This window comes from Malus domestica, chromosome 16 (assembly GCF_042453785.1).
Source record: "Malus domestica chromosome 16, GDT2T_hap1".
NCBI classification, from domain to species: Eukaryota; Viridiplantae; Streptophyta; class Magnoliopsida; order Rosales; family Rosaceae; genus Malus; species Malus domestica.
This window is the reverse complement of record NC_091676.1, coordinates 14,930,615-14,955,887: the sequence shown is the minus strand read 5'-3', so window position 1 is coordinate 14,955,887 and position 25,273 is coordinate 14,930,615. Positions and strand designations below refer to the sequence as shown.

Here is a 25,273-nt window from a genome sequence, read left to right as displayed (position 1 = left end):
CTGGTTTCTGCTAGGACCTTGTCCCCATCTCAATTCCAACCATAGCAAACCATTGGAATCTTAGACTGGACGAAGTAGAAGGCAGGTCCGCCGTTGCTCAGAGGCTTACCCATGGCAGCTCTTTCTCTTTCGAAGGTTGCAGTTTGCATTTCTCCAGTCTACATATTTACGACGAAGGGCAGGGTCGATCTTCACAGAAAAACGACATCGTTCGGCCGCGCCGAACAGATGAGACGGGCTATGAGATCAAGGGAGGCAAGATTTAGGGAGGAGAAGAGAATAAGTGGATAGAGGGAGATGAAGTGTGGGTTGCAGAGAGGTGGATGATTGTCGCCATTTGAGATTCAGTGAGAGAGAAAGTCGGGAACCAGTGAGAAGATAATCCAGAGACGCATTTGAATATTCTTATTACAGCCTCCATTGCAGGGGACAGAGGTACCTCTGGCTCTTCCCTTGCAGAGATCAGCACGATGCGATCAGGATTTCCAATAGTGTCGTTCAGGACCCGAATGTAAGCTCGGGTCTCCTCACACATTTTCTTCATGAGCTTGCCTTTGCGGCCAATAATGCTACCGACCTTCAGAACCGGCATAATTAGCCGAAACCCGCAGTCCCTGGGCCAACTCAGCCATCGCTTATCAGCTATTGAGGTGGAATCGTTGCTGACGTTAGTTGGGGTAGTAGCAGCCCCGGTGTCCGAATTGGGACCAGATCCGGGTTCTGGATTTTATCCGGATTGTTGTTTGTTGTTGGGTCAGACTCGGGCACTGTAATTGGGGCGAAAGTGGTTTTGGATGTGAGTGGCTGGGCGTCAGCTTCCGCAGCGTTGACAAAGCCGTTTCCTACCTATCTGACCATTGTGATGGAATATGCTTCTGAATGAGATGGCAGGCGGCGGCGCTGGTATGCGCATCTGTGCGTGAGGAGAAGGTTTGGGCGATGCACCCTCGTCGTCGGAGTCTGCCACGGGAATGAGAAGCTCGCAATCTTGCGGTTCTCTGTCTCTGCTCACCATTACGATCGATGATGACGACTTCTCATCGCCCATCACCAGCAGACCCCAAATTGATATACGACGCCGTTCCAACGCCGCAATGCAGGGCCTTTTTTTTTGTCGAATAATTTTGGCACCGACGAGTAGAGATCAGAGCTCAGCTTCCTCTCCTCGAAGGACTTGGGTGCCTCCTGCAAGCCCGAGCCAGCCGAAGAACATCGGGTCCTGAAGGGCTGGTGCTACTGATGGGTGCACCCTTGTCGGGTTTGAGATTGGGCAGAGGAAGACGACAGCGGAGCTTGTGCGGTGGACGAGAGAGAGAGTGTGAGTGAGTGAGATCATAATCTGGAATTTGGATCTGGAAGCGTTTGTTTCTCTTTGTTTTGGGTTTTTGTGATTTTGCAGATTCACGGTGAAGGTGAAAAAATGAAAGAGAACTGACATAGTTTTCTGTGTTGTTTCCCACAGACGGCGCCAAATGTTAATGCACAAAACCGGAAGTCTTGGTACAATGTAAATCTGACCGTGAATCTGCATGAAATGTAAATAACACAAAATGTATCGTGGTTCACCCCAAGGTTTGGGCTACGTCCACACTGATTGTATTGTATTTCTCTGAGAAGTGAGGAAGAGAGAGAGATCTGAGAGTGAGAGTGTTGAGAGGGTGAGGAGCCTTAGGAATCGACCTCCAGAAATGGCCTCTCCTAATTGTGAGGGTGAGGGGTCCTTTTATAGAATAAGGACTCCTCACTTATTACATATTTGCCAATTCCTTTATTACATAATTGCATTTAAGTCCCTCGAGTATTTATACGAGGTCTGAATACGAGGCCCTAAATATGATATAAACACATAAAGACTTACAAAAACTCATCAATTAGACACCCATTCTAGCTGGCAGCTTTGTCTTCGCACTTTGCTACTCGATCTTTCTTCAGTCTTCGAGCTGAAGTGGCACAACACTAATGCGGTCGTCAATCACCTTTCCCTCGAACTTTGCAAGATACTAACTTGATCATGCAGAATATATATATGATGAAGTGTTTGTTAAAAAACAATCAATTACGAAAATCACAAGGCACAGTTTCATAATTGACATTCAATTAAAAACTCAAATGAAAGCAGCATGAAAAATAATATTTTCTCTTAAAAACACATGTTGTTGAAAACACAAGATAGCAACAGTATAAAAATTATTTTTCTTACTTAAAACACAAAGCTGCTATGTAACATCCCACATCGCTTAGGAAAATTGATCATGTAAGCCTTATATATATATTTTCATCTCTACCTAGTATGAGGCCTTTTGGGAGCTCACTGGCTTCGGATTCCGTAAGAACTCCGAAGTTCAGCGAGTTCGGGCGAGAGCATTCCCATGATGGGTGACCCACTGGGAAGTTCTCATGTGAGTTCCCAGAAACAAAACCGTGAGGGTGTGGTTGGGGCCTAAAGCGGACAATATCGTACTACGGCGGAGTCAAGCCCGGGATGTGGTGGGGGCCCGGGCCGGAATGTGACATGCTACCTTTCGATTATTTTGTCAAAAGACCAATATTCATGTGAACTTTCTCCAAAGACCTAACATCTCATATATAGACAAAAATCACCGCACCGATTAAAACAAGATGAGAACGCAAACCATTTCAACATCCAGATAAACAATAAGTTTATTTTGAAAGCATGCAATCAGATAAATCCCACAAAAAAAAGGTGTGTTTTAATAATAAATGTAGAAAGGATAACTCATCTTAAAGAGATAAAACACATGATGGGTAAGAGTCTTATCCCAAATACAATAACATGAGGTATCTGATGAATGTAGTTGGATGCGTGCAAATGTACCTGAATAAGTATCTCGTTTACATAATATCCTTGCGATCGAAAGTGTGAGAGACATTCTTAAACTTAAACAATTACAATTGAAAATATGTAACAAATTTAAGATATTACATACTCGAACATTTTGTCAAGAATTGTCAATTTTTCATTAACAATAAATAAATAAATTAAACATTAAAAAATAAATTAAAAACTTAAAAAATGAAAAAGGAAAAAAGAGAAAACTCTAAACCTTCCCCAATTCCACCATTGCCACCTTCCCCCGCCCCACCCTTACTGCTCATTACCCCGTCACTGCTCTAACAATTTTGCAGGCCAAAGCCATCCATGGCTTCTTTAATCTATCTCTCCTTCTCTTCCTCTCTCCTCCCGCATCCTCTTCCTCTCCCAAAAAAAACTCCACTGCTTTGCTCGCGGACAGTGAACCAACTCTTGAAATTTACAATGGTCGAAAAGTGCTGTGAAAGTCCTCTTGAAATTTACACAGCCTTGCTCGCGGCTTATTGCCGGAACAATCTGCTTGACGAGGCATTTTTTGTTTATAACTGAAGACCCTCCCGCAATGCCAATCTGGCAATTATACTTAACAGTACCTTTATAAAGGTTTGCATTGATTTAATTATTTTTAAGTTTTTAATTAATTTATTTTTTATATTTTCTTTTTCCTAATATATCTCTTTGTTATTTAATTAATTAGTTGTAATGGTAAAGTTGTTAATTTATTAGTAGGATCTTGACTAGAAGGATTATGTGAAAGTGAATTAAAATAAGGATGTTCGTGTAATGTCTCAAATACGAAGAAATTTTGTGAAAACTCGATGTTTAGTGTTAAATGTTAGTGTAATTAACCCAACTTTTATATATCGGAGAGCGAAGAGAAACACAACGATCAAATACGCGCGACAAACAGACGCACTCCTTCTGATACTCGCAGCTTCTTCAGTGAGTCTTTTCTTCTATTTTCTTTCCAATTCTTCAATCTTTGTCAATTAATTTTATTTTTATTCTCACGCGCACCTGATCTCTAGATGTTTGTTCGTCCAATTTGATCTGAATTTTGCACTTCTGGGGTTGTTGAACAAACCAATGATCGGGGAAAGCTAAATTCATACTTATATTTATTTTCTTAGGATGAGCTGAATTCATATTGGTAAAATTGTTTATGGTAATTTAATAGTTTGATTTGCTCCCACGGGCTTGTTTAATTGGTTATTCTCTAATCTCCAAAGGGTTACATCCGGGTTTACAGTCCCATGTTGAAAAACTCGATTGATGTGTCTATGTCTATTTTCTCAAGAAAACTTGATCTGAATTTTGCCACTTGATTTCCTTTTTGTTAAGATGGTATTTCAGAAATTAGTCAAAGTTCATGTTTTGAGATCTAGATTCTGTGTTATGCATTGTGATGGGCTCTGGTCTGAATCTCGTATTTGCTGTACGTACTATTTTATATCGGTTCTTCTGTCAGTTAGTTGTTGCTCCCGGGGTTTTCTTTTCGTTTGAGTATATGATGCAATGGACCCGATTGATGAATTTGGTTGGCTTATCATTCAGATGTGTTCCTTGCAGCGGATTTAGTCTACAAGAGTGAAAAAAAGTTCCTGTGATTAGCAATGGATCAGATTGATGAATCCCTTAAGAAACAAATTGCAGCATTGTTGAGAGTTATACATGTGACAAGATTGTCTAAAGAGGACAATGTTCCGTGCCAAATTGAAGAGGTCACTAGATTTTTATATTACGATCTGTTTTTTGCCATTCACTGTTCATTGTTTCTACCGCCCTGCTTTCCGCAGTTTATTATTTTCATTTTCCAGGGTCTGTTCTTGGGTTCTATTGGAGCTGCAAATAACAAGGAGGAACTGAAAAACTTAAACATCACACACATTTTGACCGTGGCTAATTCTTTGGCACCTGCATATCCAAATGATTTTGTGTATAAGGTTATAAATGGTATGAATGTCGTTCCTCTGATCCAGTGCAATTCGTTTTCTCATGTCATTTTGGTTTTAAAGCTACCCTCTACTTTTTAGGGATAATTGTACTTTAATTTTTTGTCTCTGAGTTGATTGTTTCTTACACAGTCTTCAACTTGCATTTAACCCTTTGTTTTGTGTAGCTGAGATGATTGTTTAGTCGATCATAAGTGGTTTTCAAATGATTTAGCATATATATGAAATGCATAAGTAAATATGTACATTGTTGGTGGTCTCCATTCTTCTAGATAACATTCCACTGCAGTATGCAATCATGATTCTATACCCCAAGACCCCACCTTATCAAGTATCTAATGCCTTGGTCTACAAGTGTTTAACATAATTGTGATCATATTTGTTGTTTCAAGGCAAGGTGTGAGATTGTAGAATTGACGTCATGTTTATTTTTTGGTGCTCTTTTAAAATTGAGATAGTTGCGGACAGAGTCTGCACAGATTTAAAACAACACTTCGATGAATGCATCGATTATATTGATGAAGCTAAAAGATCGGGTGGTGGTGTGTTGGTTCATTGCTTTGTGGGAAGATCCAGAAGGTGATTTTTCTCTCCCAGTATAGGTTATTGCTTTCGGGTTGTCTTCTTCGCTATCTTAATTTAACTCATACTGTTAATCATTCCCATGTGAAGTGAATCCTAGAAATATGGTTCTGTTGATCTCTTTGATACATCATGGATAACGAACTAATGTTTTAGGATAAATGTACTTTAGAATTTGTATATCTGTTTGTTGATCCTAAAAACTATCAAGCCTCTGTGGCGCGCAGGCCGAGTAACTAATCAGCTAACTACATCATTCGGTTGATACAATTCGTGCCAACTCGTCGGCCGAGCTTGGCCAAAGAGTAAAATGTGTTGATGTTGTGTTGAGCGCGCGGCTGACTTCTCGATCTTGCGACTGCGGCTGAGGAAGGAACACTCTCGGCCTTCGGGTTCTAGAGCCTGAAGACAAGGCTGCTAGTTCTCAAAGTTCAATATCAAATTCGGCTTTCAATATGCCGAATGTAGTAACCTATAACACCTCACTTCGCCGAAAATGCTGATAAGATGACCTCATGTCGTAGTGTTGTTTATCCAAACTGAAGGTGTTTCACGGTCGGATGATTCTACGGCAACAATGTTGTTTATCCAAACTGAAGATGTTCGCCGATTGCCTTCACAGTACTGTTTATCCAACCTGAAGGTGTGTTGGCAAAAAAGGAAAATAAAAATCTCAAGATTGTTAAGAGGTTTCGCGTTGAGCAAGAATTTGCAAAGGGCAATTTGTGTGTTGAATTGGAGAGACTTTAATGATGTCCTCCTCCCTCTATTTATAGTAGTCAACCTGCTTCCAATCGAATCACAACCCTACTCGGATTAGAACTCCTTCCCCCGATCTAACCTTATCTTGGCCACTCCTACTCCTACTAAGACTTTGAACTCAACCCCCTTATCAGGCCGCATTCAATCCTAAACTTCTACATCCTTATCCTGTCGAAACTCCTTCTCGTATCAAGATTCAACCACCCATAGACTTCTAATAGGGCACGGCCGGCCTTGGCTATATGGCCCATAAGCCGAATGACCCACAGCGACTCCTAAACATGGCCTTTGGGCCGAGAACAATTCTAAACTTGGCCCAAACCAAACATTACCCCCTTGCTTCTGAGGTCGTCGACCTACATTCCTTTGTTCGACCCTCGACCTTGAAGAAGTGAAACCGACCTAAAGACAATCATTGAATCCTCTTGAGAAATACTACCATGCACATTTACGAGACATAACCCCACGATCTTGATTTCCCAACCGTCCTGCCACATGTCAGTCCCCTGGTTAACCTAGCAATCCACAATCATGACCCTCGAAAACATACGATCGCAAAAACATCTCTCTTGCACTAAACCTACCGCAACACGCAATCGTGCATCCTCAAACCGCGAAAACCTCAACCTTTTTGCCTAGATTTCCTGAACATCTACAATGATTAGCAACTTTCCCGCTCGATTCTATCCTTAATTTTGAAAATCAAACGTTTAGCCTTCCTTCCCAAATGCCTATAAATACTCGAATCTCTTCCACACGTACCTTATGCTTTCCAAAACCCTTGAAATTTTCTCACCACTTTGCTTTCAAAACTTTCAATACCAGAAAATCCCAAGCTTTCATCTCATATATCTTTAAGCCTTCATCAATGGCCCCCTTCATTTCCCAACTCTCCAACGAGTGCAACAAGTGCAAAGACTTCATCGATCGGAACGTCATCAAGACCCTGCGTTTCGAGAGTGACCTAAACACCACTCACCAAATCCTGGGCCCACTCTTTAAGGACACAGTGCCATCGTTCATCACCAATCTGCTTGGCACATTTGTTGCAAGGATTTGATTGGTCAAAGTGGTGTTTGACAAAGCCTCAAGGAGCCTGGCCTTTGACCAATGCAAACTGGGCGGCATGGGTCGTACGAATGGAAAAATTCTTTGGTAAATAGTGGGAGGCTCTCGGCATCCACGACGCCATTAAACTCTCGACCATGGAGATTACCATGGATAAAGAACTCATTATGGCAACTCTAAGCCTTTGGTGCTTGGCTACCAACACCATGGTCATTCCGTTCGGCCTTATAACCCCCACCATCATCGACATCTCGGCTATTCTTGGGACTTCTCCTTCTGGCATTCCAATAGACGCCACCCTTATTGGATGCCCATTAAACCTCGACCTCAAGGTGTTGTTCGACGAACAAGCCGTCGAGACGTTGAGCCAAAAAGGTCAAGAGCCTTCAAAAGAGGAAGTTCAGAAGTTGCATAAGAATTTCCTTAACTACAACACCCTTATCCTCCATTTTACTGGTCGAGGGGAGGCGATTCTACGGAAGGGAGAACACAAGGCCTTCCTATTTTACTGGTACAGCAAGTTTATCTGTTGTACTAAGTCGAATAAGTGCTTGGTCTAAAATATGCCACCGGTGGCGGAAGCCCTGGCTAGTGGTCACTATTTGGCGCTCAGTCCCGCTATCCTTGCCAACCTTTTGCGCTGCCTGGCAGAAACGACCATCAATAAGATTGACCCGCATCAGAATGGACCTCTCTGGGTGTTCCAACTCTGGCTGCAGGTTTATTTCTCCATACTTCGGCCATAAATCTCCAACCTCCAATCCACTGTAGCAATCGACCTTCAGTTAGCTCCTCGCCCAGTGCCTCCTCACCTAGCTAAAGAGGTCTTCAAACACTTCTTCGACCTAGACGTCCTTTTCAACAACGAATTTTTGATATGTCGTCGTCAGGAATACCCCCACTCCGTCAGACTTCCCATATCAATCTGGAGTGAAAGCAAAGATGCTGGTTTTCGTCAAAACTGGGGGTCATTCGTGTTAACTCGCGACCTTCCCTTCGGTTGTGATGCTCGCCAAGCAAGTTGGGAAGTCTACCACCCCCATTTTGCTGCCCGACAGCTTGGGTACCTTCAAGGTTGCCCGGTGCCCCTACTTTCTTCTCGCTCCCTTCTAAGCCGAGGACGCCTCTTTGGTTCTTCAGAAAGGGAGTGCAAAGACACCGAGAAGGAGTTTCAGGAACAGTGTAAGAAATTTCGCCTTCGACCAACTGTTCCTGAATCTTTCGACACCGACATCTTCGACGACTGGTGGGAAGAAAATACTCACGACTTTTTTGGCGCTTCGGTCAAGGACGTAGTAACAAAAAATTTTGTGATCGGCCCAAAAAAACTTATGCCCCTCAATCTAAAGAGACGCCCCAAGGTACACGACTATCTCTACCTTTATTGTTCAAACACTTAAACGGTTTTACTAATGAGATTTCGCTTTCTCAGGCGGTCGGGTATTGAAACAGGCAGACGTGGTCTCCCCGGCTATGGCCAAGAAAAAATTGACCCCTTCCTCCAAGAAATCTAAAACCGCCGCGCAAAACACATTAAGCAAACAGCCTCACTCGGATGCCGAGACGGCAGGTGAAGCCACTCATCCCACAAAACGCGTCAAGAAATTGGCGAAGAAATGAGCACGAGAGATTCACGTTATCTCCAGCCACACCACCAGAACAATCGCTCCGAGTGTCTCTCCTCTTGTTCCTGTTGTTCAGACCTCAACGAAGAAACAACCATCTTCAACCAACCCAGCAACCCAAGCTCACCCGGCCCCTGAGGTCCCCGAGGTCGCAGTCGAACCAGTTGCTATACCGCTGGTCGAAACGTCTGCAGCTCTGAAGCTGACTGTAGCACCCGTTCTGGGGGAGGCAACCCCTTTGATCGGGAAAAATCTCCCCAAAAATCCAAAACAATCAGCGATCATCTTAGAAGAGGTATGATATGCTGGCAACTCTCTTCACTCATTAAATTCAAAAGTATTAACAGCTCTTTTGTTTCAGGATGACGAGAGTGACGAGATTCTGCCGGCAAGTTGCTCTCAACCAACCGCAACTCCTTCCATTGATCCTCCCTCTGTGGTTGAGGCGACCGACCAGGTTGATCCTCTTGCAGCCGATCGTGGAAAAATGCCTATCATTGAACCTGAAACGACGTCAGAAACTCCAATTCACCCACAGGACCAAGACCTCGATATCCCCTCTCAAGAAGCGACATCTGCTTTTGTAAGGCTCGATTACTTTCTCTTGTCAATTTTGTTCTAACAAGTCTAAACCAAGAAAAATATTAAATGTCAAGTGCCCAATTATTCATTTCACCGAAAATTCTATGCGCCAAAGGGTGTTATCTATATTTCTTGGCCACCTCAGTGGCCATCGAACGTAGATAACCTGTTGGGTTTTTGGCTCAAAATTAGGATGATGCAATAAATTAGGTTTGTGTTACCTATTTGGTTTTGGTATCCTATTTGGGTTTGGTTTTGACTTCTTAGTTAGTTTCCTTGGTGGAGAGATTTTGTTAATTACCTATTTGATTAGGATTTGGATTTATTTCCTATTAGGATTCCTATTGTAACCTAAGTCCTATGCACTATAAATAGGACCTTAGGGTTAGTGTATTTAGTGTGGCTCATTCGTGTGACAATTTGGTGAGAGTCAATTTGTGAGTTAGAGAGCAATTTGGGAGAATCTTCTCCATTAGGTTTGGGTTCTCTACTCGTTTGGTTTAGGGTTTGTAATTTGTGGGATTTTGGTTGTGAGAGTTTAAACACTTTTTTGTAATCTCCGTTTGTTTAGTAAAATTCCTTGCCGTGCTTCACCCGTGGAGTAGGCTTTACCCCGAACCACGTAAATCTCTTATGTCAGTTTAAGATTGTTTGTTTTAGCTTTCACCTACGACGTCGATATTTGGTACTTTGTTATAATTCGCTTCCATTTGCACATAAAAGTACAACAAGTGGTATCAGAGCCCAGGTTTCGGCTTGGCCTTTGTTTGGTAGTCACTATGAAGCCTTCTGCGTCGTCGGTGAAAGTTGATATTGAAAAGTTCGACGGCAATGACTTTGGTATTTGGCAATTGAAGATGCGTGCTTTGTTAGTTCAACAAGAGCTTTTGAAAACACTAAAAGGTGTGAAGGCTTTGCCGGATTCGTGGACTGATGAAGAAAAAGAAGACGTTATGGAACAGACACTTGGAGCAATCCTACTGACTTTATTGAATGAAGTCTTGTGTGAAGTTGGTAGCATCAAATCTGCACCGGAGTTGTGGATAAAATTGGAGAGCTTGTATATGACCAAATCCCTTGCTAAACGATTGTATTTGAAGAAAAGTTTGCATACTCTTCGTATGGATGAAGGTACGTCAATTCATAAGCATGTTGATGAATTCAATAAACTTATGATGGATTTGAAAAGTGTGGACAACCAAATTAGTGATGAGGATTATGCAATAACTTTGTTGTGTTCTTTATCTCCTTCGTATGAACACTTTGTCGATACCATGCTATTTGGTAGAGAAAGTCTTAGTTTGGAAGATTTTAAAGTCGCTTTGAATTCTAAAGAGCTGAAGAATAAAGTGTCTGACACACAAGATGGAGCTTTGGTAGTTCAAGGAAGGAATAAGGAAAGGAGCAAACTTGGAAAAAACACTTGTAGTTATTGGTGTAAACTTGCAAGTGCACAAGATAGTCGTAATATAGCGTGTTGCAAGTCCAAGTATCGTTCCCACGAGGATTCTAATTAAATCTCCAATTTGATAAACTAAACCAAATCTAATAATATTAATGACACACAACCCCAAACAACGAACTAGACTCAATCTTAATTAATAAATCAATCAAGGATGTAAAGAATTTGTTGTGATGATTTTATAAACGAACAAAAACAGAACCTTAAGTAAAAACTGAAATCAAAGAAAAGAAAACGTTGTGTTATAAGGCAAGTGATGAAAATCTAGGGATTCGGAATCAACCACAAGCAATCTAATTTAGGTTGCAATGCATTCAATGGATCTTTCAATTCTTTAGATGATAATTCCCGTATCTAAGTCCTTGTCAGGAACATTAGACCATAGTTTTCCTTAAGTGAATGATTCTCTCCTAGTTCAGGCAGATGTCGTATATCCTAACATGCAGTCTATCCTGGTTAAGGCATAAATTTAACAAGTAGGACTCTTTACGCTCTAGAAAACAAGGGAACCAAGCAAACCATTATTCTTTGTCAAGCAATAATGTAATTTACCACACTTAACCACAAGAAGCTAATTGAATTATATTGCTAGTTCAGCCTCAAATTCATCTTCCAATCTTACTAGATGCAAAGTCCTAAGGTGATCGATCAAAGAACTCAAACAAACAGTAACAATTCAAACAGTGATTAAGCATTCATCTAAAAGAAACTGGAAATCCAATGAATAACATTAAAAACCATAAACATCCATGCTAGGGCATCATCCTAACCCTAGAAAAAGAGTTTAGTTACTCATAAAATAAGAAAACATAATTAAAAATATTAAGAACATGAAAAACTTAGGAAAGATGGAAAGCGGCTGCTGCTCTTCTTTTTGCTCCTTGCCGCGACCCCCTCTAAAGCACGTTCCCAAAAATCCCCTTTATATGGTAGACAAGTCCTAACATAATTAGGTCTTGTGATATCCTTTGTATTGCATAACTCAATGATGTGGCAAGTAAACTTCCCAAATAATTACTTCAAACCCATTTGAAATAGGATTATAGTCAGCTCAACACGTTCTATCTTGGGCTTTGGACTTCGACTGAATTATGACTCGAAAAACCCAACAGACTTTGCAATTTCCGCATAGACTCGGCTGACCGACGTCTTGTACGAAAACCTTCATAACATTGTCTAGACAACTCGAAATCACAGTCTGTAAAATTCCTCTGAAAGCTAACATCCATATCTTTCCAATGGTATAAGGCTCAACAGCGGGTTCATTCTGAGGAAGTACAGTTTAATCCGTAAAGTTGACTGATCACAAACAGCTTCTGCTTCCAGCATGCCAACTCATTTTAATCGCAAAAGTGCTCATTTTTCTTCTTTCTTCATCTTCACTCTTCAAATCTAAGAAAAACATAAAACTAAGTGAAACAAACTAAATTCACTCAAAAACATAACAAGAATCGAAACTAAAGGGCGTTAAAATGTATGCAATATTGGTCGTATCAGTAGAGAAAGTCTTAGTTTGGAAGATTTTAAAGTCGCTTTGAATTCTAAAGAGCTGAAGAATAAAGTGTCTGACACACAAGATGGAGCATTGGTAGTTCAAGGAAGGAATAAGGAAAGGAGCAAACTTGGAAAAAACACTTGTAGTTATTGTTATAAGGAAGGTCATTGGAAAGTAGATTGCCCTAAACTCAAGGGCAAAAAGAAGTTGTTTGATAAGTCTTTTGCTATTGTTGATGCAAACATTACAGAAGATCGTTGTTCTAAACTCCTCTAAAAGTTATGTGAAGAGGTGGAGCTTGGTACTCAAGCTCTTTGGGTGGAGTGCAATTCGCACTTTTTGTTTGTATGTTCAAGTTTTTGCTTGGATTTTGTTTCGTTTTTTTTTTTAGTTTCCGTAATGGAATTTGTTGGAGAAAGCGTTGGAGGAAATTTCAAGTTTGAAGACTTCTGGATTTTTTTAGTCTAGGTGGAGATCAGTTTCAAAAGAATTTGGTGCACGTTTGCATTTGTATTTCGGTATCCCAAATTTGGAAGTTTGCTAATTTCTCGCCGAGGTGGAGATTGATGGGTTTTTGGCTCAAAATTAGGATAATGCAATACATTAGGTTTGTGTTACCTATTTGGTTTTGGTGTCCTATTTGGGTTTGGTTTTGACTTCTTAGTTAGTTTCCTTGGTGGAGAGATTTTGTTAATTACCTATTTTATTAGGATTTGGATTTATTTCCTATTAGGATTCCTATTATAACCTAAGTCCTATGCACTATAAATAGGACCTTAGTGTTAGTGTATTTAGTGTGGCTCATTCATGTGACAATTTGGTGAGAGTCAATTTGTGAGTTAGAGAGCAATTTGGGAGAATCTTCTCCATTAGGTTTGGGTTCTTTACTCGTTTGGTTTAGGGTTTGTAATTTGTGGGATTTGGGTTGTGAGAGTTTAAACTCTTTTGTAATCTCCGTTTGTTTAGTGAAATTCTTTGCCGTGCTTCGCTCGTGAAGTAGGTTTTACGCCGAACCACGTAAATCTCTTGTGTCAGTTTGAGATTGTTTGTTTTAGCTTTCACCTGCGACGTTGATATTTGGTACTTTGTTATAATTCGCTTCCGTTTGTGCATAAAGTACAACATAACCTTCATCGGTCGCGTGAATTAAGAAGCAATCTAATACACTGGGCTCAGCCATTAAGCTCTCTAGGTTCGAGCAATGAACCCGGAGACATGGCCGAAGTCTCCTCTCGGCAGGTCTAAAACAAATTCTCTGCTACATTCTTTTATGATTTTCCTTGCATCTAAACCCTTTTTGTGTGCAGCCTTCATGGGAAGTCAAATTCGATGCTCTCTTATCGAGTACATCGGAAGCGACTGGCCCTTCAGCAGTTACAATCGGGCCGACCAAATCAACTGTTCTTGTTAGGTTGCAGGAGCTCGTCTCTCTCAGCTTACAAGTTCTTAAATGTCAAGGCCTTGATTCAATGGGTGCATGTCTGAACGATCTTGCAGCTGATGGTCAATTGAGCACCGAGGCTATCACTCAAGCGTCTTCTTCCTTAGAACGGACCCGAGAATATTTCGGTATTTTCGAGAAAATCCTTCGGGCTAAAGATGACTTGAAAGCTGCAACAATCTCTCAAGATACTCTTCGTCCAAAAGTTGAAGTTTTAAACGCGAAAATGAGGCCCTGGCCGACCGTCAAATTGCCGAACTCCAAAATCAAAGGTCGGCAATTGCTTCCAAGCTTGCAAAGGATTTTGAGTCGAGCGGCAAATCTTACTTAACCGAATACATGGCTAGTGTAAGGCTAGTCGAGCAACTAAAGATGGACAAGAGGAATCGGCAAGCTAAGGTCACGATGGGCGAGGTGCGGTGGCTGGTGTTGAAGGTCGTTCTTGAGTCTCTCCTACCTTCATCACCCTAGAATTATTTGATTGTAATTGATCGACTCATTCCATTTGTACACTTTTTGCGAATTTAATGAAATGAACTTTTATTCCCGCATTTCCCATGTGACTGGATAATAGTTCTTTAAAAACCTCCCGTTGATTGGCAACTTATGAACTATACCAGTTCGATCCCTAAGACGATATGTTCCCTTGCTGAGAACTTTATGAATAACGAATGGCCCATCCCAATTCGGCAACCACTTGCCGAACCTGGGGTCTTTAATTCCTACAGGTAGTACGGTTTGCCAAGCTTCTTCTTGCCACTAATAAGTTATAAGCATCGAGCTGAGCTTCTTCTAACTCTTCTAATTCTTGCCTCATGGCCCAATTGTACTCGGCGCTGAACAAACTACTTTGTTCAATTACTCGCAACGAGTTTATACTTAGCTCTACTGGCAACATTATGTCGTGTCCGTAAGTCAACGCGTAAGGAGTCGTTCCAGTGGCTGTAAGTAGAGAAGTTCGATAAGCCCACAACGCTTCGTTTATCTTTAAATGCCACATACCCGGCCTTTCTTTTATTATCTTTTCAAGAATACCGATTAGAACCTTATTACTCGCTTCGACCTGTCTATTCGCCTGCGGATAATACGGCATAGATTGCTCAAGTCGAATCTTTAGATTTGCCGTATATTCCTTAAATCTGTCAGATGTAAAATTCGTACCATTATCTGTTATGATTGTTTCTGACATGCCGAATCTAGTCACAATATTTTCTTTAACGAAATTACAAACTTCTTTAAATGTTAGCTCGGCATATGACTTGGCTTCGACCCATTTGGTGAAGTAGTCTATTGCAACAAGTATCCATGCATGTTTGGCTGATGGTGTGATTTTACTGATAACATCCATGGCCCATCCTTGGAACGGCCATAGTTTGGTGACCGAATGTAATGATTCGGACGGTACTCTCTATATAGGCCCATGGATTTGACACTGTACACAACCCTTTGCATATTCAATACAATCCTTCAGAATACTCGCCCAGAAATAGCTGTGCCGCCAAAGTAGCCAACACATTTTTCATCCAGATTGGTGGGCTCTGCAAATTCCTTCGTGTACTTCTGCCATTACTCGAGCAATTTCCTACGGGCCACGGCATAGCAACAATAACCCATCCTCACCTTTTCGACACAACTCATTCTGGTATAATACGTAGTTTGTGGCATGAACCCTTGTCTGTCAGTCGTGTTTTTCGTTGGGGTTATCAATATATCGCATAATTGTCCTTCTCCAATCGTTTGGTAATGCCTCGACGGCACAAACCTCAATATTGTCCCTTCGTTCTAACAACGAAGGCAAAGACATGACCCGTGTACGGATTATGCAATCACGTTGGAGAACTTGCTGATTAATCAAAGCCGTATGTGCTTGTCGTGACACAGGTATTTCTCGGCCTAATTTGCCCCACATGAGTTGTGCTCCGAAGGCTATTTGAGCTAATTCGCTGGCGTTAGTGTTATGAACTCGTGAAATGTGTTTGAAAGTAACACTGTCGAAAGATTCGGCCAAATAGTTGGCAACCATGTGGTAAGGCACCAGAGTACAACTCATGCAATGAAAAGTCTCGTTGAGTTGATTAATGACAAGTTCGGAGTCACCAAGATCAAGGACACGAGTTGTCCGCAAATCGTGTAGCACGCCGCGGCCGATAACAAGGGCTTTGTATTCGACCTCATTATTCGTACAATCGAAATCGAGCTTGAGAGAAAAATACCAACGATTATGAGTGGGGGATTGAATAACGATCCCAACACCAGCCAAGATAGAAGTATTAGAACCATCAAAGTACATCGTCCAGTAATTATCACGTGTTTGTACCAAGCCGATGTCAATGTCATTACCCCCGAACTCATACAGGGAAGGGTGTTGGGCCAAAAAATCAGCCAAAGCTTGACCTTTGACAGCTTTCTGGGGCACATATTGCAAGCTGAACTCAAAAAGGGCCATCGTCCACTTGCCGATCCGGCCGAGTGAGCATGTAACGAATGATATCGGTCTGGCGATGACCTGAGTGACTGACGAGAGCATGTAATGTCTGAGTTTTGACGCGGCGAAAAATAGGGCGAGACAAAGCTTCTCGACAGCGAAGTAATTAATCTCTGGTGGGTTGAGGCTTCGGCTAAGGTAAAAAATGGCCTGTTATCGCCCAGCGTCATTGTCTTGTCCAAGAAGGAATCCAATGGATTCTTCAGTCACCGAGATATATAGCTTAAGAGGTTGGCCCCGTCGTGGTGGGACGAGGACTGGTGGAGTCGTTAAAGAGACCTTGATCTACGTAAATGCCTCTTGGTGCTCAACACGCCATTCGAAGGTGTCGGAGTCCTTAAGTTTTAAAAGCATGGAGAAGGCTTTCATTTTCCCGGCTGAATTAGCAATAAATCGTCGGAGAAAGTTGATCTTGTCGAGCAACGATTGTAATTGTTTCTTAGTCGTCGGGGGTGGAGCATTAATGATTGCACGAGCCTTGTTGTCATCCACCTTAATACCACGGTGATGTACGAGGAAGCCTAAAAAATTTCCAGCTGATACGCCGAAAGCACATTTCACGGGATTCATCTTAAGATTGTGTCGGTGCATGCGCAGGAACGCCTAACAGAGGTCATCCAAATGGGTCTGCCGACGTGCTGATTTGATGACCACATCGTTGATGTAGACTTCGACGATGGTACCAATTAAATCATGGAAAATAGTGTTCATAGCTAGTTGGTACGTAGCACTTATGGTCTTGAGGCCGAAGAGCATGACGACCCATTCGTATGTGCCAAGTTCCCCGGGGCAACGAAAAACGATCTTTTGGACATCAGCTTCGGCGATGAAAATCTGATTATAACCAGCATGCCATCCATAAAGGATAAGATCTCGTGATGTGTTATGGCATCAATTAACAAGTCGGAGATCGGCATCGGGTATTCATCTTTGGGCGTTGCCAAGTTCAGATTACAAAAATAGATACAGATGTGTAGGGCGCCATTTTTCTTTAGCACCAGGACGATATTGGCCAACCACTCGACGTATTGAACGGTCCGAATAAACCCAGCTTTTTAAAGTCGAACTAGTTCGTCTTTTATGCCGAGCTGTACTTTGATCGAGAATCGGCGAGGGGCTGGCCGAAAGGCTTACAACCAGCTTTGATGCGTAATTCATGTTCAACAAGGGTCCGATCAAGGCCCGGCATCTCATGATAACTCCAAGCAAAACAATCTTTAAACTCGTTGAGTAATTAACAAAGTTCAACTTTCATGGAATCGGGTAACAATGCACTAATAAATAACGGTCGAAGGGCATTGGTCGTTCCAACATTTATTTCTTCTAAAGGGTCCTTAACTTGGGGTCGACTGTCTTCAAGTTCGGCCGGTGCAGCCTGATCTTTATCTAACGATAGTACTGGGCCGTTATCTTCCTCGGCCAAAAATTTGATTAAGTTGATGCCCAATCGTGGATGCTTAGAAATAGCATACCAATGAGCCAGGAGACGTTCCATCGTAGATGAAACCGCGGCCTGATGCCTTTCTCTTGTGGCGTCATTCATCCGTGTAGGTAATTAAGTCGGCCAAGCCAAGTCGTGCCGAATCCTGGTGTACAGTCTCGGCGCCTACTTCGATGGCTTTCTGGACTAAGATCGAAGTCGGTCGTCCATCCTCATTAAAACCATGTAGGGTAATGTAACGTGATTGTCATAATAGCGGGCCTGAATCATGTTGGTTTCGAATGGCTGATTATCGACTAGGTGGACCACAACCGATTTGCCGTCCCAAAAAATGAGAACTTGGTATAAGGAAGAGGGAATGCAATTCGCTTAATGAATCCAATCCTGACCGAGCAAAGCATTATATTCGGTCTTGGAGTCGACAATAAAAAATGCGGTCATGTGATTGCGACCTGCAATGTTTACCTCTAAAGGGAGCACTCATTTAGTTTGAGACTAATCACCGACAAAGCTGCTCATGGTTATCCCTAATGGGATGAGTTCTTCGTTGGATCGTCGTAATGCTTTCATGACGGATATGGGCATGATATTGACCGTCGCCCCGCAATCGACGAAAATTTTAGAGATTGGGTAACCTTCAATGTGGGCCGTGACATACAACGGCTTTAAATGTTGAAGGTTAGCCGAGGATGAGCGAGGAAACAATTTGGCCAAGGCTGTTTTAAGTTTGGCGTCGTTATTTGCTTGCTCATCTTCGGTGTTGGTGATGAAATCAACTTGTGTGGCTTCCTCAGCCACCATATCACCATCCAAGAAATTTGGTTGGTGTGTAGTTGGCTGGAATTCAACAGGTAAAACATGGACCATGCTGGTTTCCATGTTCTCAAGGACTGAAGGGCCCATTGGATCCTGGTCGTTGTCTTCCGGGTTATCGAGGACTGGAACATCGGTCGTTAGAACATCTTCGGCCTGATTATCATGTGTCTCAACACGTACTTGCTCTTGTGCCATGTAACCCGACCTTGCTTCCTTCTGATTGTTGTCGTCAAGCCCATTCGTTATTGGTGTCTGATTTTGCCCCTGCAATGCCTTACGAGCTCATTCCTCATAGGCGATCTGGGCGTCTCTTGTGTCTAGGTAGGCATCCAGTCGCGCCACCTGATCTTTTTCATCGGTCGTAAGATCGAAGAAAGATACGGTCGAAAAGACTTCGAAGTGGTGTCGTAAATGTTGAAGGTCGTCAAGAGAAAAAGGAAGCTCGGCTATATCAATGTCCGTGTATGGATCGACTTCAAAGCTAAGGACCCTGGCTTCTCATATGTGCTGGAACCTGGCTTTCATTGCTGGATCGGTGGTTTTCTAGATAATTTGTTCAACATCAGGGCAAGTTAGTGCCAGGTCGATGGCTTCTTGACATGCCTTGGGCAGGCCATACAAGTCATTGGCATAATGTTCTTTATGAAATTCGCGCATGTACTCCAAAGATTAGCTGAGGAATTGAGGGTGTAGGTTTCGCCGGACCTTTATTAATGGAACTTCCAGGGGCAATGAAGGAAGCTTGCTTTCGGCTTCTTTTCTGAAATGCTCGAACCGAGCTTTCATCTCCCCGGGCCGAAGAATGAGTTTGATGCGTTTCTCGGACTCTTCAATGGTGGTTTCAAAGTCGCGATCAACTGCCTTTTTCTCTTGAAGTAATTCGGCCATGATGGTCGGGGTACGTCGGTCATCGTCGCTTCCTGTTGCCTCTTTCGACTACCATTTAGTAGTTGGAATAGCATGTGCTGCCTATCGTCGAGCCATGCAATCTATCTGTTGGCGTCGACATTTTTGAGATTTGGATAGTGCAGTATACATACCAGTGGGGGAATTGTAAATGTACCAACGTTGGTCGCGTGGCTTAGATGGTTTGAAGGTTTTTTTATTCGCCGAAGAACTTGAGCTGCTGGAATTACGCGAGTAATAATCCTTGTTATAAAACGGCCCGTCGAAGTCAAGGCGTCATCTGGGCGAGGTAAGACCATCTGTCTGTTCCTGAAGGCCGAGCCTACCAAACACTTTTTGGCATTGGCCTCCTCCAAGTTCCTTTAGTGGTGTCGTCGCGGACTTGGATGGTTGTCGTGGTGTTGATCTCTCCTTGGATTCGGTTAATACAACGCGTGCCCTACAGTTGCTACACAAAACCATCGGCCCATCAATTTCTTATGCACTGAAATCTGACATAGATTCGACTACAGCTGGTCCTGAAAACTTGGTAGGTGGTTCATTGGAAAATAGGTCAATCTTGAGTCGTGGCTGGGAGTTTTTCTTTGGGACGTGTTGTAATGGGACAGACTCGGCCTTCCTTTTCCATTTTCTCTTGGGCAAATGGGCGTCTACCATGCCAACTGTTGCCGAAGGGAATGGATCAGCATCAACCGTCATTCGTTTTTCGAGAAACTTTAGCTTGCCTTTGTCAATCCAGCTTTGAATATCATCACGGAAAACGACACAATTGTTCGTGGTATGCTTAGTCGAGTTATGGTACTTGCAATACATCTTCCCTTTAAGCTTTTCGACCTTAGGAAGGTTATGTCCTGGCCAAAGTTTGATAATCTTTGCTAACAACAATTGGTCGAAATTGCCTCTGCCTTTGTGATATCAAAAGTGTAAACTTTCGATGTTTTCGCCGTCTCTTCAGTGGTCAAGCGGGTTTTGGCATCCTTGGAATTAATTTGAGTTAATGCCTTGCAGACATATGGTTTATCTATTACTATCTCGGCCACGTCCACACTGACGTATTGGGAATCTTCGCCTTCGGCCGATTCGTAGCTGACCATGCGATTTTTTGGAAATCGTTCCTCGGGATGGGGATTTTGAGACCTTTTCTTCTCAGAGCAAATAATCATATTGCTCGACATGTTGGGCTAACTCATACATATCCCGGAAGTTTGCCCCTAGAAATTTCTTTTTGTACTCCACGTCGAGCCCATTCAAAGCAAGCCTAACAAATTCGACTTCGGGAAGAGGTACTCGGCACCAATTCTTGGCCAATTTAAACCTTGTAAGATAGTCCATTGGTGACTCATCAAATGCTTGAGTTATCCTAGCCAATGAAGAAACTGACATTTCCATCCCCGATCGATAGAATTGTTCGTGAAACTTCTCGACCAACTCCTCCCAGCTTTGGATAGAATTAGGTGAGAGGTTGATATACCATGCGAATGCTGAGCCTATTAACGAAAAGTTGAACAACCGTAGTTTATGGAAATCACTATTGACATCTCCGCATTGCGTAGTAAAACGGGCCACATGTTCTAACGAGGATAAGGATGATTCTCCAGCAAAAAGGCTGAAATCTGGAATCTTGAAACCTTTAGGATATTCGAACTTTTCCACATAAACTGGATATGGATGGATGAATTTCGGGAACTTCGACCCTTTTTTCAAGGCCGAATCGATCATTCATTGGACCTCGGTCATATCGACAAATGTCGCTTCCATTCTCTGGTTGGATCCATCTGACCTACTACTTGATCCTCCCTTTTTTTTCTAAGTCAATCGTTTTGGGCCGAGTAAACACTACTTCGGCCTGTAGTGGATTACTTCTTAGTGGAAGTTGCCGAGCCTGATCAGCAGATCCTCCTTCGAAAACTCTGCTAACTAATAACTTGAGCAATTTAGTGTGGGTCTCACCATTACTATTACCTCGAGCAAAGTGTTCATTTTTTGAACAACTGTCTGTTCGACTTGTCGAGATTGCTCATCAAGCCGTCTTCGAAGAAACGACCTAGTTGGAGGGTCAGAGCCTTCACCATCGTCTTCGTCGTAGTCATCCATTATTCCTTCGATGAAAACGCCGACGGTTCGGTTAAGTACTTCTGTGTTTCGAGGCAAACTTCCTTTTCTTGGTGTGCCATACTTGCAGCCTTAAGGGTCACAGCAACGAGAGGATTTCGCGCATGTGACACTTTTTGTCCAGGACTCTGAACTGGCAGATTGGTCGCTGATTTTCCCACGGTTGTTTTCTTTTTTACTGATCGTATCTCGATGGTCATGAACTTCGTAGTTTTAGCACTAGGTCCCACTGGGCGTGCCAAAATGTTGACCCTAAAAACTACCAAGCCTACGTGGTGCGTAGGCCGAGTAACTAATGAGCTAACTACGTCCTTCGATTGATGCGAGGCGTGCCAACTCGTCGGCTGAGCTCAGCCGAGGAGTAAAATGTGTTTATGTTGCGCTGAGCGCACGGTTGACTTCTCGATCTTGCGACTGCGATCGAGGAAGAAACACTATCGGCCTTCAGGTTCTAGAGCTTGAAGACAAGGTTGCTAGTTCTACGAAGTTCAATACCAAATTCAGCTTTCAATGTGCCAAATGTAGTAACCTGTAACACCTCACTACGTCGAGAAGGCTAATGAGATGACCTCTACTAATAAGGATTCGAAAATCATTCTCGACCGAGACTTGGATAGATAACCAATCGGCCCTGTCACAGTGCTGTTTATCCAAACTAAAGGTGCTTCACAATCGGCTGATTCGACGGCAACAGTGTTGTTTATCCAAACTGAAGATGTTCGCTGGTTGCCTTCACAGTGCTGTTTATCCAAACTGAAAGTGTGTTGGCGAAAAAGGAAAATAAAAATCTCAAGGTTGTTAAGAGGTTTCATGTAGAGCGAGAATTTGCGCAGGGCAGTTTGTGTGTTGAATTGGAGAGACTTTAATGATGTCCTCATCCCTTTATTTATAATAGTCAACCTGCTTCCAATCGAATCACAACCCTACTCGGATTAGAACTCCTTCCCCCGATCTAACCTTATCTCAACCACTCTTACTCCTACTAGGACTTTGAACTCAACCCCCTTATCAGGCCGCATTCAATCTCAAACTTCTACATCCTTATCCTGTCGAAACTCCTTCTTGTATCAAGATTCAACCACCTATGGACTCCTAATAGGGCACGGCCGGCCTTAGCTATATGGCCCATAAGTCGGATGACCCCCAGCGACTCCTAAGCACGACCTCTAAGCCGAGAACAATTCTAAATTCGGCCCAAACCAATATTTTGGGCCCAAACACTGTTATTAAATATTAGAATAGAAAAAAAATTGGTTTTCAATTGCTGGTTTTAAAAATCGGCCAAGTCGGTATCTAGGCGGGCTAGGCAGTGGAGGACCGATGCGATTTAAGCGAAAACTCGCAGAAAAATCGGGTAGGGGCTGGGCGGTATCCAGGCAGTTCTATTGTTTTTAAATGTTTTTTAATTAACTTAAAAGGGTTTTCTGGGTAACCTACTAAAATAGAACCTAGTTTATGCATTAGTGAATTTTCAAATTTGGTTTTGGATTTTGTGTTTTTCTTATTTTTATTGCATTAGTCTGTGATGATGACAATGCTATGATGACTTAAGTTTTAAGTTTTAACTTTACCAAATTCTCACTACAAGTATATTTTTTTTATTTTTTAGAGTGTAATTAGGCACTTATTTATATGTTATATAATAAATTTAATTAAATCCACCTAGTTCGCCTAGCGCCGAGGCACTAGGCCCTAGCCCCGAGGCACTAGGCCCTAGCCTGCCGCCCGACTAGCGCCTAGCGTCTTTTAGAACCTTAACTTTTAACTAGATAAAGGTCAAGAGTTATGTAGTTTTGCCTAGTTTGGTTGAATCTAGATCAGATTCAAGCTCTGTCCAATGTTCATCAATTCTAGTAAGCCATATTCAAACTAAGTCAGGACACTTGTACAGCATAGAAGAAAATATACTCTTGACTGAAACAGTTTGCTTCCTAATATTATTTGAATTTGGAGTTTTTAATTGTTTTCCATGCAGTGTGACTATTATTGTTGCATATCTGATGAAAAAGCATGCTATGAGCGTATCTCAAGCTCTTGAACATGTGAAGAGCAGACGACCTCAGGCATCTCCTAATGCTGGTTTCATTTCACAACTGCAGAGCCTTGAAAGGTCTCTTAGTGGTGGGTCATTATCGTTACACTTTTAATCCAAACTAAAGTTTATGAATTACCGCCTGAAGTAGCCGAACCTGTGTAGCATAGTCTTGATTTTACTGACAGAGCTCCTCCTTAGCCAAACCATAACATAACATTTTCCTGCTGACCCGAACTCATGAATTTTAAGCATATAGTTTGTTCTAATGATACTGGTGTTGGCATTAATATTAACATTGTTGGTGATTTTAGGGGGCTAGCTCTCACTATACTTTATTGGAAATGCGTGTCACAAAAGGGTAAGATGACAGTGCACATGTTGAGTGTGGCACGCATATTTTGTGGCAAGATTTAAGCTAAAACTGATCTCATGTTAGTATATGCTGTCATATAAGTCGGCCGTGAAAAAAAACTCTAGGATAATGCTTAAGCATGTTTTTAGGCCCTCAATTTATTGATGGCTTCAACTAAATGCAAGTGAGACAGAAACCATCTTCACTTATTCTTGGTATAAAACTATTGTGCAAAAGTTTGGCCCTTCAAAATCCGTAGTTGTCAGCTGAGCTATGTGATATCAAGATGTAGGTTTTTCGCTTTAAGGAGGTATTCTTATGTACATAATCTATGTTCCATGTTTATATATTTTTTACTGATGTTGGTTTGTTTATGATTTGCTTTGGATTTTCCTTTATATGCTCGAGCAGATGAAGAGAACAAGACAACATAATGTAGGTGGGCGGACTCCTGCGTTGAAGAACCTCGCTTTAATATATACGTTACCCAAGTTAGATGAAATTTGGTGGTACAGATAGAACTTTCAGTTGTTACAAAAGAAAATGATGTGCTCTGGATTTAAAGCTGACTATGAACGATTAGGTTGTAAGAAGTGCAATAAAGCTCTTATTGCATAAAGCTTTTAATACATGTAGAGGTTCCCATAAACTTGCCCTAAGTGTGTATAAATCGTCGCGGTATATATAGATCAGCAGACTGGTACTGTCCCGTTGTGATGTTAGAAGGGATGCTAATTTGTATATAAATACCAATTAACAAATATAAACCCTAAACAATGCTGTGTTGGGAAAATGTATTTATCAATCAAAGGGAAGGATGAGAGTGACTGGAGGGGAATTGAAAGGAAGGAGAATATGAGAACACGACTTCTTTTGTGACTAATACCTAATACTGTTGGAAATTTCAAAACAAAAGATATGAAAGAGGTGACGGGTCGGAATTATTACAGTGATAGTTGGATTGAAGCAGGATTTTGAAATTTGGGAGAAGCAACAGGAGCGACCAGATGGACTGATGTCGAACGACCGGTCGGACCAATAAAACCTCGTAAAGCGACCGTTCGGGGCATGTTGAAGGACCGGTGGATGTCGTCGTGAAATTCAAATTCTTCATGTCACATCGAATGTAGGGAGGTGTTTAGTCGGTTTTAAACTTTAAACTTTGATACTCCGTTATAGTATCAAAAGCATTTCAGAAACATGTCCTACAAGCTAGAGATTGAATTCAAATGAAGAGACATTTCACATGAAATTGTGCCCCTTTATTGAAACGGTGCAACCTAAGTGTTATATGGTTTATGAATGATTGTTGAACCATTGTACG

At 42.0% G+C, this 25,273-nt stretch overlaps 1 protein-coding gene across 6 annotated transcripts; it reads left to right on the top strand.

Moving 5' to 3' along the window:
* The first annotated feature begins 3,065 nt into the window (after positions 1-3,065).
* LOC103403845 (dual specificity protein phosphatase 1-like) lies at positions 3,066-24,674 on the top strand. Of its 6 annotated transcripts, none has more exons than XM_070815515.1 (7): positions 3,066-3,436; positions 4,403-4,554; positions 4,651-4,786; positions 5,244-5,364; positions 9,184-9,405; positions 23,538-23,683; positions 24,361-24,674. In XM_070815515.1, the coding sequence occupies exons 2-7, from the start codon at positions 4,447-4,449 to the stop codon at positions 24,381-24,383; spliced, it is 756 nt and encodes a 251-aa protein (XP_070671616.1). In that variant the 5' UTR covers positions 3,066-3,436; positions 4,403-4,446; the 3' UTR covers positions 24,384-24,674. The 6 variants fall into 6 exon arrangements, with proteins under 6 accessions (XP_070671616.1, XP_070671614.1, XP_070671619.1 ...); XM_070815513.1 differs by having other exon boundaries at positions 3,067-3,775; XM_070815514.1 differs by lacking the exon at positions 3,066-3,436 and adding an exon at positions 3,473-3,775 and having other exon boundaries at positions 4,388-4,554.
* The last annotated feature ends 599 nt before the right edge of the window (positions 24,675-25,273 follow it).